This window comes from Perna viridis, chromosome 1 (genome assembly GCF_037379345.1).
Source record: "Perna viridis isolate PV_CMFRI_1.1 ecotype Kerala chromosome 1, ASM3737934v1, whole genome shotgun sequence".
In the NCBI taxonomy this organism is placed as follows: Eukaryota; Metazoa; Mollusca; class Bivalvia; order Mytilida; family Mytilidae; genus Perna; species Perna viridis.
The window spans coordinates 44,411,631-44,426,706 of NC_142445.1; the positions used below are offsets into that span (position 1 = coordinate 44,411,631).

The 15,076-nt window shown below is 31.7% G+C and overlaps 1 protein-coding gene across 1 annotated transcript; it reads right to left on the minus strand.

Moving 5' to 3' along the window:
- Positions 1 to 836: 836 nt before the first annotated feature.
- On the minus strand, positions 837 to 14,955 carry LOC148628924 (mesoderm induction early response protein 1-like). Its single transcript, XM_088540872.1, has 12 exons — positions 14,927 to 14,955; positions 14,635 to 14,662; positions 14,052 to 14,179; positions 12,605 to 12,848; positions 11,965 to 12,053; positions 10,967 to 11,036; positions 9,265 to 9,321; positions 8,985 to 9,082; positions 7,289 to 7,370; positions 6,076 to 6,170; positions 5,362 to 5,489; positions 837 to 4,907 (listed from the first exon to the last, which is right to left on the minus strand). Exons 1-12 carry the CDS (start codon positions 14,933 to 14,935, stop codon positions 4,454 to 4,456), a joined length of 1,482 nt encoding a protein of 493 aa, XP_088396998.1. The 5' UTR covers positions 14,936 to 14,955; the 3' UTR covers positions 837 to 4,453.
- Between the last annotated feature and the right edge of the window lie 121 nt (positions 14,956 to 15,076).

Consider the following 15,076-nt stretch of genomic DNA (forward strand, 5'->3'; position numbering starts at 1 on the left):
CATTCTGTAGATCTACATAACAGGGCCTTACTCTTTTTGTTATGCTCTCTCTACAGATTATGGGTTTACTTACTCTTACTTCCACATCTCTTTTTTTTTCGTACAAGAATATTGATGTCTGATATCTGTGAGCTATCGTGACATTGAATTGCAAGTCTCGTCGAGTCGTATTTTATTTGCTAGATATTTATATTTTGTGTCCACTCCAATTTAGGTTCATTTTTCATTTGTTTATTATGAATTAGTCCGTGACCTCTTTTGTATTTTTTTTTTCAAATTGGTTATATCTGACTTTCCCCCAAACATGGTATGTGCAACGAAATACGTCATTTGTTAGTTACAAAGTTGTGTATCTGATATTCATGTATATAAAACAAAACTTGGTTTGATGGAACCAAAATATGTCTGAATATGCAGACATGTGGTGCATTGAAGTGATTTGATCCAGTTGAACCAAACATCTTTTCAACTTCTGTAATAAGGCCTATTCAAAACTTGTGGATGCCATTGCTGAGAATAATGCATTTTATGGTTATTTTCATATTGAACTCTCTTTCAAATGAAAGATCAATGAAGTGCATTGTTTCCCTGAAGTCAAAGGGTCCATGGGAGATAATTCTGGTATTATACAGAGCAAAGTGACAAGTGGGAATTCATGTTTACCAGATGAACTGCAAGTAGAATGAGTGAAGGTTTTACTGAATGCTGTACTAAAAGAAAAATACACACTGACCCATTGCAAATGTTCTTTTGGAGACTCTCCTAAAAAAATGATGTCATTTTTTTGAAAGCATTCATCATCAGCTTGGCACTTATTAACTTTGTAATTGACAGTCTTCAGTCTGTAAAAATTTATTTGTGGCATAGAATCCATCTATGTCTATATACATAATAAATAGGTACAAATCAGATCAAGAACATTCATTCATCAGTTTGTCACAAATGCTACACACCTTTTTTTTAACCACCTAGAAAGAGAGCACAAAATACCCCTTTGCATAAAAATTGCAGAACACTATCTTCTTTCAATGGTATACCATATATATATATATTTTAACAACATAAAAGCACAATTTCCTAACATAACCGAAATTTTATGTATGTTTTTAAAGAACTTGGACAGGATCTTCAAAAAAGATTAATATTTGTCCTCCCCACAATTTTTTTAATGACTTTTATATAAGCTAAAAGTCATGAATAATTCCATAGAACAGTTTTCACAAAATTTTGTGATTGACTTACTTCATATCATCCGCTATAAGAACAGAACAAAAACAGTTACTTTTTTAGATAGTAAGTGAAGTATTAACAATGCCATACACCTCTGTAAATCAAAATGTTTGTTGACTCAGTATACTGAAGTTACAATAGTTAAGATTACATGACACAGTCTCAATTATAACTTAATGATAGGTATGTTAATTGCCGTCACCTGTATGACAGATTTTGATCTCACACAAAATGCCCTGAACAAATAACACTATGGACGGATGATTGGAAACCCATTAACAGATTCATGTATAGCATATGTGACAAAATTACTTATTCTCTTATATACAAAGACAATTAAAACTTTTATCTTTAACATATATAATTTGTTTGACACAAATACAAACTTATAATTTACAAGTTTGAATAAATGAACAATTGCACATGGTGTAGTGATTGGTAATCAATGTAGTACATGATTTATACACATCAATAAAAATATATAGATGAAATATAGAACTAAACCTCTATGATTGAAAACAATGATATCTTAAATGTTTCTTTAACCATTTGAAGTTTCTGGATAGGTTTCCACAGTAATGTATCTTGTTAATTTGAACCAAGCTAAGGAGCCAGTTATTTTAAATTTATACAACAGACAGCACTGCAATGCATGAGATAAAATGTATATCATTCCATATAATTTTTCTACATATTGGAAACACCCTAATAGCACCTTTATGACTGATTCCTGAGGAACTCTGGATACAACAGACAAATGAATTCATCACTTTAGTCATTGAAAGAAATGAAATTAAGGTCAATGCATTAACCATTCTTATTTTTCACTTAAACTTGCATAAAACTAATAGTGACAAAAAATTATATTAATGCACAGGAACTTAAGGGAAAGAAAACAAATGAAAATACTATCTTATGATTTTAAAATGATTTTTAGGTTGGGAAATACATAGAGAACAGGCTTTGGAATGTACCTTATGATTAATCAATAATAGCATTTTTCTCTTAAATGTTACAATATATGACAACCTGAGATCAGTTAACTTAATGAAAAAAAAGTACTGGCTTTACTCAATACTAAAGTGCATAATGGTTGAATTCATTTCTACATACATACACAAGAAGTTTTCGAAAATGGTACTGGATTAATAAATGGGTAATTGAAGTATATACATATATAGTTATATATTATTGTTCAGTATTTTTTTAAGAAACACTTAAACTACTTGGAGCAATGTAACCTCTTATTATAGATTTGTAAAGTCTAGTTTCCTTTGGAATTTAAATCAATTTTTTATTTGACCTTGGAAGGTCTAGTTTCCTTGAGAATTTAAATCAATGGTTTGACAAACACATAAAAATCTAGAAAATTGGTGACCAACATACAATTGTTCTTTGTAATTATTTCCTGAAACAGAAATTTTGATGGAAAAATATTACAGGAACTATAACATTGTGAAGAAAATAGATAAATTGAATATTTTTCGTGACTCTCAAGAGTGGGTTTTTCATCAGCCACCAAGGCATGATCACAGTAAAATAATGTACAACAAATTCACAGCTAAGTTAATTTGATAGAAACACATCAGTGCACCAGATACTTCACAAGAATTCCACTGACTTCGAACAAATTCTGATGAAATAGTGTATGTATGATAAAATGAAGCCAACAAAAAAACACCAGTATATTATGATGACATAATAACTACCAAACTACATTATAAAACAGAGGAATATAAATTACAAACTGATATCAATATAAACATCTAGATCTTCAAATGAAATTTACAATGTTTTCATTACAATGTCATATACAATGAGGAAGCACTATAGAATAAGTAATCTAAGTTATCTAAACCAGCTATTATGTTAAGGGAAACATCATTATAGCCTCTGATGGAATGGTATTCAACTTATGGCATTTTGGAGAGATTCATTGCACAAAGGAATTTAAAGTAAAACATTTGAGACATTTGTTTCCAAATTCTAAATTTGGAACATGCATTTAGACATACAAAAATATCTTATTTTAATAAAGGAGTTATTAGAAGATACGTGTCTTAGATAAAAGAACATACATGTACACTGACAAGAATAACAAAGAACCATCTTTTGTAGCACTACCAGTAAAAAGGGTAAAACATTCAGGTCATTCACAATTCCATGGTAGCAGAAACATTTTGACAGGTATTTATTTTATAGAGCTACATACACGTTAGGTTCAAAAGAATAAATCTGAATAGCTGCACATTTTACTACTGAAGTTCACATCAAGTATTAAATTAGCAATGGACAAGTCTTTATTATTTATATTCCCATCATCTCCATTTCAAATATAAAACATTTGTTAACATATGACAAAAAAAGAGTTTTTTATAAGGGGTCCTTAAACTAGATTAGTTACCCATCTTTCTTTTACACCACCAGTTTCAGATTAAGCAAAAGTCAGAAGTACTGCTAAATCAATGTCAAAAACTAAGGAATATTAACAAAAATAGTTATTACCAAGTTGTGTGATATTACCAGGAGACAGACATATACATTTGTATAGGCAATTCTACCAACATATCTAACCAGGTCACATTACTAGCAACAGTTCATATTCAATACACATATTTTCATTTTTGCTGATCAAATCCAATGCAAGGTCAAAGCAGAATAAATGCTAAGGTCTTTGAGGTATAATATTAAACTTCATTGCTGAAAACTCAAAATTGACAAGGGCTTATTCTTTGAGGTATAATATTAAACTTCATTGCTGAAAACTCAAAATTGACAAGGGCTTACTAATCCATACACTCATTGTAATATCTCAAGCTGTAAATTAATGAATAAAACACTGCAGGGGAAAAAAGAATATTTTAACTTATCATTCCTGGTCTTATTTTGCCCTCAAGTTTTTATAAAGTACAAAATTATATACAAGTTAATTTGGCATTAAGTAGACATCTGCCTTAGCAAAATGTGACAAATTAAGAACAGGGACTATTGAATGTTGATATATACAAAACTGCTATGATAGTAAATAAAGAATGGCCAAGAAACACATTCAAAAATGAAAGTCACAAGGTTGAAGGAAATGAAAATTTGTGGTCAATTTTGTAACATCTCTTGATTAAATGGACATATCACTACATTAAAACAAAGCAGTCATGATGTTGAGAGTATTCATGATACTTGCATACTGAGTTCTGAGAAGGCATTGATTAAGTAAGAGATTTAGTTATGACACAACAGATTCTGATACTGTACAAGAACTATTAATACTATCTGTTATATGAGGAACTGGTGTAAATGAAGATTTATCCTCTAGCTGACTGGTATCCGAGTAAGCCTCTTCAATTCCATAATGAGCTACATCAGTCTTAAGCTTTTTATTAACGGGAGGGTCTAATGAAACTTCTTCATGTAAGCCATTAACACTAGGGGCTACACTCTTTGGAGATGAACTTCTCCTTTTTATATCAGGGTTTAAACTAGTCACTGTAGGTGAAGCAGAATTGAGATCAAATTCTTTTGGCTCACTATTAACATTAGAATTGTCACTTTCCGAGGACGATTTTACAGAGTTTCTCTTTGGGTCATTGAAAAGTAAGCATGTTACTGGACTAGCAGATCTCTCACGATTTGTAATAGGAGCTGGACTCTCTTGGTCATCAAATCTGTCCATATAGTCCCTAAAATTAGAAAATAATGCATCATAACCGCAATATCAAAACAATGACATTTAATGCCATCTCACCTTGTCTATCATCAATAAATAACTCAATACATGCATTTAGTGTATTTAAAGTGAAATATACCACTTACCAACTACAAAGGCTTTTCCTGCTGTCTAATCCGTTTCAATTTTTGTAGAATTAGAATAAAACATTGTTTAAAATGTATTTCCCAAATGGTCTTACAATGATGTGCAACTGAATTCCTGAAAAAATAGCTTTAAATGGATGAAAGTATATATACAGACATCGACTGAACCAGACACAAATTTATTGTCAGAAAGGAGTTCTTTCTGACCATTCTCGCAAGTCAAAATTGAAAACATGGTCCTTATATTCCTACTTAATAACCAAACAAGTATATATCATCACATATTTGCTAGAGATCAACTTAGGGATCAGCTATACTTACGTTATACCAGGATGGAGCACATATTTTCTTTTTTCTAATCTATTTTTATTAGCAAACACATCATGCCTTTCAGTTTTCTTCCATAAGTAGTAGAACTGGACAAGCTCTCCAACAGATCTTGTTTTAACCTGTCATAACAGATGTTTAAAATGATTTAACATAACAATTAGATAATCAACTACTGCATATTTTAGAATGTTTTCATCTTAACCTGTCAATACAAATGTAATTTTGATTTCAAGGAACTTAATATGATTAAAATTGGTTTATTTTGGGTTGTCACCCTTAGCTACTTGGGGTTGCTTCACCACTGAGTTATTCATTCAGCATGACAAAGTCTGTATGTGTATACTTGGATTCTTTTTATATTTTACAGGATTTTTGTTTTTCCTTGTCAAGAAAATATAATTTTTTAGTGGGATTTGACATTTAGCAGAACTATTTTTGTTTAATAATGTATCGCAGATCAGTGTCCAAATTTATACTGTGTTAAGTTTTCACTTAATAGTCCCGTTTTTCATTAGTTTTGGTCTTTTCCCTGTGTATTTTACATGTATACCAGGACATTCCGGTTGATTAAGTACCTATGGGAGGTTGTGTAATGAAAAGACTACGTTTCCTTTGGTGATATTAACAAGAGAATTAATGTTCCTACAAGACAGAAAAGGTAAATTAAATTATCAACAACAGAAAATATGTTGCAAGTAAACTAACCCTGTTTTGCTGTATCATGTAGAAATCTTTCCCATATACTCTTATTCCATTTTCAAAATTTCTGCATTCTTCCTCAGACCATAAGCTCATCGTATCTAAATAAATCAGCAAGAAATATAACTTTATAACATTAATACATACGCAATCTAACATTAAAGACATGAACTAATTCTTACTTCTTATAGAACCAAATCTAATCAAGTCTTGCTTCGTGTTCTGCTGTAAACAAGATTTATCTGGCAATCTGAATAATAAGCTAATAAGCAATGCATCTATAGCATATTTAATTAAACCTTCAGTCAAAATTCCCAAGAAAAACATATCATGGGTTTCAAATTGGGTTAAAATTAGTGGTGGTTCGAGGTCCAGGACCTGGTATTCATAAAAAAAAAAATAAAATCTTGAATTTATTTTTTCCTCAAATCTTCAATTTCAAGTGAACTGATTGGTCGAAATGTCAGCTGAGGAGGACTTTGAGGAAAATGTCAATTTCATTTACATGGGTCCTGGACTTTTAAATCTTTCCCTTGACACTTCAATATGGACTTATGATTTACCACGAGCGTACCATTGATGTCCAGAACCTCTCATCTTTGAAAGTTAATTTGAACTCCTACATAATTGAATTATATACATATATGTTGAATGGGACTTCTTATTAACAGTTGTGTTTGTTTGTTTGTTTGTTGGGGTTTAACGTCCGAGCAGCAATATTTCAGCTATATTCAGACGATGAACATGAAACGGATGATTAAATGAACATGAAATGAAAAAAAAGGATGGGACACAAGGATAATAGGGTCGACAAATTTTGATTGCCACTGGAAAAAGGGGGGATGGTAAGGTCGGGCAATTTAGCCTCCTGTGGCGGAGTGCAAAGGTTCCTACTCCTATCGAATACCACAGCAGGGTTCTTTAACGTGCGAGGAACGTGGCATCTTTCCCAAACCGTGCACCACTATGGTTTGCGGTCAGGTTTTTCGTATTATAGCCTGACAACCCCAGCATGTAACACGCCAGGGGTACCCCATTTCACCACCTGGGGCACACATCCCAGTTGCTCTGTGGGCAGAGCGTCTGGCCCCCGGCTAGGTTTCTGAGCACTATTTAGTCGCCTTTTACGACAAGCTTAGCGCTGCTGCAGGCCTATTCTTTTCACACCCGGACCTGCACGGGGCTTAACAGTTGTGACTATAATGTATGAATGATTTACCTGTAGGAGGAATAGCCTGCATCTTTCTACGTCGTAATGCTTCCTCCACATTATGACCACACTGCAACAGCATGTATAATGCCTATGTAAACAAAACAAAAAAGAAACATTAGAAAATTAGAATAACAAGGTGTATTTCTAACTGTCCATCTCTGTAAAAATCAGGCAGTGGAAGAAAATTGGTATGAAAAAGCCAACCGTTTTGAATGTTTAATTTGACTAATTGCATCATAAGAATCAAGGGAAACAGAAAAGATTTTTTTTAAATCATTCTGATAAACTGAGTTATAGTTTCAATGAAATGCACTGAAAACTTCAAGGAAAGATAACTCTATCAAAAACTTAATCTTTCTAACATTCTATTTACAAATTTCTGAGCAAATGCAGTGATGCAGAGATCAAATAATGGTCTTATCAAATAGAGAAAGCATCCATGAGTGAAATTATTTTGTCATATCGGTGGGTTTGTAACAGGCATGTTTCTGTTTTTTGCCATTTTGCCCGATTCTTACAAAAACTTACACTTAAGATACCAAAATTTGAGCAAGTTTAAAACAATACAACAAATAACACAATTTCTCAAATTCTACAACACTTCATAATATTTCAATCAATTAAATGGCAACTTAAATATAACCTATTTTTCATTAAATGTAAAATAATTAAAGGACTCTGCAATTAGTAGAGGTGCTGGGTTAACAATGCAACAGTGCATCATGATCCTTTCAGTTATAATCTAGAAATGGATACCAGAACAATTTTTATGATTCCAACATGATTCCTCATCTAGCCAAACCGCAAGTCAAAAACAGAATAAGAACACTAGAAATTTTGTTTTCAATCTGAAAGAGTTTAATCTGCTGAAACTGTAAGAGATAAAGACAAGTACCTTCATCATGACAATGTGTGATTTATTGAAATTTATCTGAAATAAAACAAATGTGATCTAAATGTAAAAATAATCATACAAATCTGATCCTTAGCCAAGAATGATGTGTATTGGATCATGTCAGATGAATCTGTTTCACCCCTAGTTAATACAGGGTAGCAAATCAGTCCCTTGCCAACTGCAAAATAACAATACCAATCAAAACTGCCAACTGGAACTAATCAAGCACTTTTCTTATTTCTTGTCATTCAAAGGCATCGAATCATCATCTGTATGCATTTCAATTTAAATTTTTTTTAAAATGAAATCCACTAAGCCCGACAACTGTAATTCCTCAAAAATCATTGAAGTAGAACCAATTTAAACTTCATCTGTAACCAATCCTTCAACACTGACATACCAAAAATCACATCAATATTTCAAATCAGTCAGAAAAGGCCAGTATTGATCTTTGATAAAATTAACATAGACCAAGGGCAAGGCACCTAATTTAATTAAAAATTGTTGAAGAGTAACCAAACATTAATATATCTGTAACTCATCATAATACAATGACAAACAACTTATTACTTGAACAATTGCAGGAATATATAAGACTGGAAAGATTTTACTTTCCTGAAATTTAGTCCAAGGCCCACATTTTCACAAAATCATATACTAGATCTACAACCTTCAACATAAAATAGCATACAAAATACATTTCCATACTTGCAAGTGTCTGGAACCATGGATGACAGACACACTGACAAAATACTAACTTGAAGTCAATTTCAGCAATGGAGTTTGGGGACAAACAACTGAACTAACCTGTTCATCATCACGGATATGAGCACCAGTAGGGATAGCATTAACTCCTGTAGCGGCCTGTAAAGCTTGACTGTGCACCTCATTCAGATATCTCTCCACTGAAATACAAGACAAAGCTATAACTAGCATTAAGCAGTAAAGACACAAACTGAAATACATAACAATTACGACAAAAAAATGAAATTAATAAATGTAGTGTTCTTGGTTCTCTTGATTACTCTTAAACAGGGAAAAAGTTATCCATAGTACAGAACTGTCATTCAAAACTAAAAATACTAACCAACAGAATCTTCTAATTTATCAGGATCCCAAAGTAATCTATCTTCATTTTCATATGCTGAAAAATATATTATATGCTTCATATATATTTCATAACTAGTCATTTCAGTAAATGTTAAATACTCAAATTACAACTTTATTACTGAAATATAAAATACTGACATTTGATAACAACCTCTTTCACAAAATGGTAGAGTTTTACATAACCAATGTTGCATCATTTTGTTAACTATTTCAATCAATATATGCATTCACATTTTTTTATTTCTGCTACCATGTTCTACTGCTTAAAAACAAACGAAATTTAAGGTTTACTAAATGAAATATTCTAATAAAACCCATTTTTTTTAGAATATGATATTCATTTCATTGATTTCATTCTCTTTTTTTTCTATTCATTGAACTAATAGCAATCTCATATACATGTATTACTCTGACCTTCAAAATATGTTTCCAAAATCAATTATAATGATACATATAAAAGTAGATGCAAAAAAAACATGTGCTGCATCAAGTTTAAGAAGTTGACACAGGGGAGGATTATAAATAGGAAGTTCATTCAAGATAGAAACCTGATCTACATTAATGAAATCAGAACTTATATGGATCCAAAGCGTTAGCATAGTAATTTCTTACTCCTGCTATTGATACTTTATCTAGACTTGGGGAATTTAACTTTCTATGTTATCTCTATTTTCCGGCCAAACACAAAAGTGCTACGGACACTGGAGAACAATACAGAACAAAAGTGTAAACAAAAGTCAGCCATTTTATTTTCAACTGAAAGTGTTTAAGCAAATATCAGATAGAATTAACAGTATTAGGGGGATTTTATATTTTCCTTAATTTAATAGGTAAATAAGTTTCTTGATGTTGAAAATGTTTTAGTATTCCACCTTCCTTCAATTTGACATATAAAAATAGCCACATGCTTTTGGTCAAAGTTGAGTTACCTTTGACCATTGTCGGTTTTGATTGGCTCACTATGGCTGATAATGGTAAAAGTTAATCATGGAGGATGACAATTTAACCGTGGGGCTTTTTTTCAACCATGGTAGCCATCCACGGTAAAACAGCCCATGGAGAATCCTTGATTATATACTTATATACATAGCATAAAAATGTTGCAGGTTAATGACTAAAGGAATGTAATGAATTATTTCAAAGGAATTACTTTTAATGAGGCTACCACATTTCTGTAGCTACATGTGTGTGACTAAGATATTCAAGTTAAATTACAAACAGTCATCATTTCCATAGCACACCTAATATATACTTCTTTATAACAAAATTAAGCTCTATAGATGAATTGGAGGTGGTGACATAGTCCAGTACCTATCAAACCTTCACACCCTCTTCCTATAATTTGTTAAGTATTCCTAATTGAAAAACTTTTTTTCCATTTTTTTGTTTTGGTTGACATTTATTATATTATCACAAAATGGAAGTACATCATACATTATTGTTTGTTACTAGTATTCTTCTCATGGCAGGTTACTCAAATCTTTTTCTTTTTTAGGCTCTTTTTTTGCAACCTGATTCATGGGCCATAGAGACATAAAAATACAGTTCAACATAAATAACAATTATCATTTAGTACCAAATCAAAATTCTTCATATTTGTCTGAAACCTACTTAAAAGATGTTTTTTGAAATATTAAAGATATAGTTGATCATTAAAAAATATTTTGAATTTTACAAACCAGGAGCATCACCATATCTACATAGGCCATCAGGAACAGATGCTTGATAATCATGACCAACTTGTATAGTCTAAAATAAAAAGATTAAGAATTTCCATAACATTGCACAGAACATAAAATTTGAAGTATTCAGAAGGCACAAGACCACAATTAATTTTCAAGTGCATTTCAATATACACATTTGAGCAGATTTTAAAAAATTCCAGCTATGCAAACTGAATAAAACTTCTCTGGCCTAAAGATATGTACAAACAGGATTTTATATATAAATTGTAGAAAATTTTACCTTCAATTTCTGAAGTTAATACATATAACCCGGAGATGGGGTGAACATGACAAATGAAAAAAAATCCCATGTAATTTTAACCTTTTTTCTACCAATTAGAGGCAAAACGTCAGCAAATAAGTTTCCAGTAAAAATATGAAAAAATGTGGAAGGTACCTACTACCAAAGTTGGAACTATACTCATATACAATGTAAACCAAGGGGAATTAATTGTGTTTTCGTACCAGAATTTTAGAACATGCATAATAAAATGTTCTGCACATCACAAATTCATACGACCATGATTTCTGATCCCTAAACAGTTGGCACAAGTATGGATACAACAATAGAGCTTGATGCAATTACATATTTCGATTATTATTAATAAATCAATACTGAATTTTTTGGTGGTATGACACCTTGCACTTGAATTTCAGCAGAGTTCCATACACTGATATTCAAGTAATTGTCTGGAAAGCAAATGTTTGATTCTACCCCATCAAAACATTTCACATTCACAAAAATAAAAGACAACTCTCCTTTGCAAAAAGATTGAGAAATTTGTTTGACAGACTTACTGAGTGCAAATCTATAATATCCGTCCACACTTCAACATTTCAGGACAAAAAAATCTTATCAAGATTAGCATATATTTTTTTGGTTTTTTTCTTTTGTAATAAAGAATTCCAATCATTGAAAGTATGAGTTAACATGAACAAAACTGAAGTCTTACTTTTTTCCAATCATCTTCTGGAATTTCATGTGGATCATAATCATCCTCATCAGAATCATCATCTTCACAACTACCAGGCTGGCTTGCAGCTAAAAATTATAAAATGCATTTAGGTCAGTAAATTGAAACATAGACATTAAACAGTAACTTCTACCTCTAGTAACAATTAAACACAATGGTGGCAGTTTTGAAGATAAAACAGAAAATATCACAGCGACAAGATGTAATGTTCTGTCCAGACATTCAAAACTGATATTACTCTAGTCTATTTCAATGTCACAAACTCACAGTCAATCTGATGTAACAATGTCATTTGAAATTAACAATATTCATTCAAGTATCAGGACAGTAGCCTGACATAAAAAATATTAGGCTGAAAGAACAAAGTTTCTGATAAATGATCATCCATAACATTGGCTTCATACCTTTCACCTTTTTTTTCTGAAAAGTGAAACAGTAGATGCTTAGAGTTCTTAAGTCCATATTATTTGCACATGTAGATTTATTGTGAAATATCACCTTTTCCAACAGCTAATGGTACTGTTTAGAAAGATGGTACAATAAAAAATAATAAAAACATCAACAATCCTAATTTTATACTATTAAAAAAGCTAATACAGATTTGAGCTTAATTATTTACATCTTAAAAGCCTAGCTGTCTGTGAGACACTGTTGATCAGATCATGAACATCTGTTTCTTTGTCATCATCATCGTCACTGTTCTTCAGCAAGTCTCTAGCAATTTCATCTTTGTCTAAAGTTAGATCTTGATTGCTCAGTATTTCTTCTTCACTGCTAGATCTAGTGTCTTGCTGTTCTGCACTATTGTTTACAGCATTATAACCATACATACTCAATAAATCTGACAATGGCATATCACCTTCCTGTGAGTATGAGAAATGAGTTAAATAAAAATTTATTCATATGGATTGTTTTAAATGCCCTAAAACAATAAATGGGATAACTTTGTTTCAAGTAAAATGATAGTTATAATCAGTGGCCAAATGTACTGAAATAAAATGCTTCACATGATTCTGAGCTTGAAACTATGATGATTATGGAGAAGGTGTATCTCAGTTGTGAAACTTGTACCTCATCCATCCTTGTTTATGAACAATAAAATATGTTTAAACTAACTACAACAATTGAAGAATAACCAAGGTAAGGTCTGTAATTGACATACAGTGTCTTCCCCAGGAATGTGTGAAGATGTGGCTATACAAGTATTTTGAGGGCACTCAACTGTCACAGAAGGTTATATTGGGGGGCACCCAACGTTGACATGAGGACAACTTATTTACTGAAACCTGCAATAAACATCCTTCACCTAAGTGTAGTAAAAATAAATCACTTTTAATGCAAAACATGCTTTTATAAAATGCACAAGGCTATGCAAAGTTCAAAATCTTTGAGATATATGTGAATAGCCATCTTGCAAAATTCTTCAATCTGAATCGATAGTGTTGATCATATGCAGACTTTTACTGACAGCTTCCGATTAGCTCATGACGTCACTGGTTTGGTACTGATACAAGTACTGCATATTAGTATGTAAACAAAAAATAATCAGTAAATATTTCTTCGATCCAGTTTTTTCTGATCACCAAACATGACGTTTTGTCAAGCTTATGATTGCACAAATATTAAAAGAGAAACATTCAAATAGTTTTTATACCGACAACAAGTACACTCTTCAGAAGTAACAATTAGATTTTCCTCAGAAATACTATGTTTTGTAGCTAAAAATACCATTGATAAACGGCATTTGCTTGCATGTGTCTCAATCTCTTGCACGGTGTATTTTGGATTGAAATCATACAGGATAAGTCTGAAATTTGCACTTTCTTCGGACATCGTAATCAATTGCCTATTTACTTTCACTTTACAAACCGATTTTGTGACGTCACAGCTCAACCAATCATGGAAATTCAAATTCCCCAATTATAAATCAGGATTTATTAGTTAAATAGAGTATTTTTTAACTTTTCATCACCCACACACAAAATTGTATTTATGAATGCTTAACTCTGAAGTTTATTCTGGACTGAAAATGAAAAGAAAGCATTTTTCCAATGTAAAAAACATACCTTCTGCAAATCATCAAGTTCATTACTGCAACTACCACCACTCATATTTTCTTCTTCTTCCAAGGTTTGCTCATCATCATAATCATGAATTAGCATGTCTGCTGTAGGATCAAAGTCTCGATCTGTATCTAATGAGAAAATGTCTTCATTATTGTATATTTGAAAATGCAATCAAACATATACAGAGCACACAAAAAAATTCCTGACAGCATCTGGAAAAAAGACATTTTGGTAATGTGGTATCTGCTCGTTTGACATTTTAACTGTACTACGTGTCTTCTCTAGTTTAAATTGTTTTTACAGTAACTTTATGTACATTTTAGTGATTTTGACAGCTATATCAAAGAGATATTTGGCTATGCTACTTAACACAATTACCTTTAAACAAATGTGTTCAATTAAAATTTATAACTAAATTTTAATTTTGTACTAGCAAAGAAACAATATAACAATTTAACAAAAAATTTTTGTATGTACTGCTTAAATTATCTAATGTCTCTATATCAATTCAAATATTGTCAGTTATTAGTTATGAAATAAAACTTAAATTATTATTGTCACGCTGAAAATTTAAGTATGTTACCTGGACTGCTTGCCTCACTGGCACCAGCCTGAAAAAGAATAAACATAGATTCTATAAAAAGAATGGGAAACACCCCCGCCATGATAGTCCGCCGCGATGACAACTGATTGCGCGCTTCGTAGTTTACAGTCGTTTGCACGATTATAGAGATGTCAAATTACCTCGAGCTTTTAACAAAATAGAGACAACACACTATTACTTCAATATACCTATATTACAAATCACAATAAGTCAAGATGGATCGTATTTCTTGGAAATTCCAACAGTAATAAAACAAAATGCCCCAACTTACCTCCGCCATATTGCCAGAAATTAGGGGATGTTAAACGTCATTCGAAAACGAGGCCAAAGGTGAGATAACTCCTTAGGTAAAATGACTTTTGATTGGATGAATAAAATTTTCTCAAAATGACTTAAAACTCAAATTAAATGCCTTTTTGGT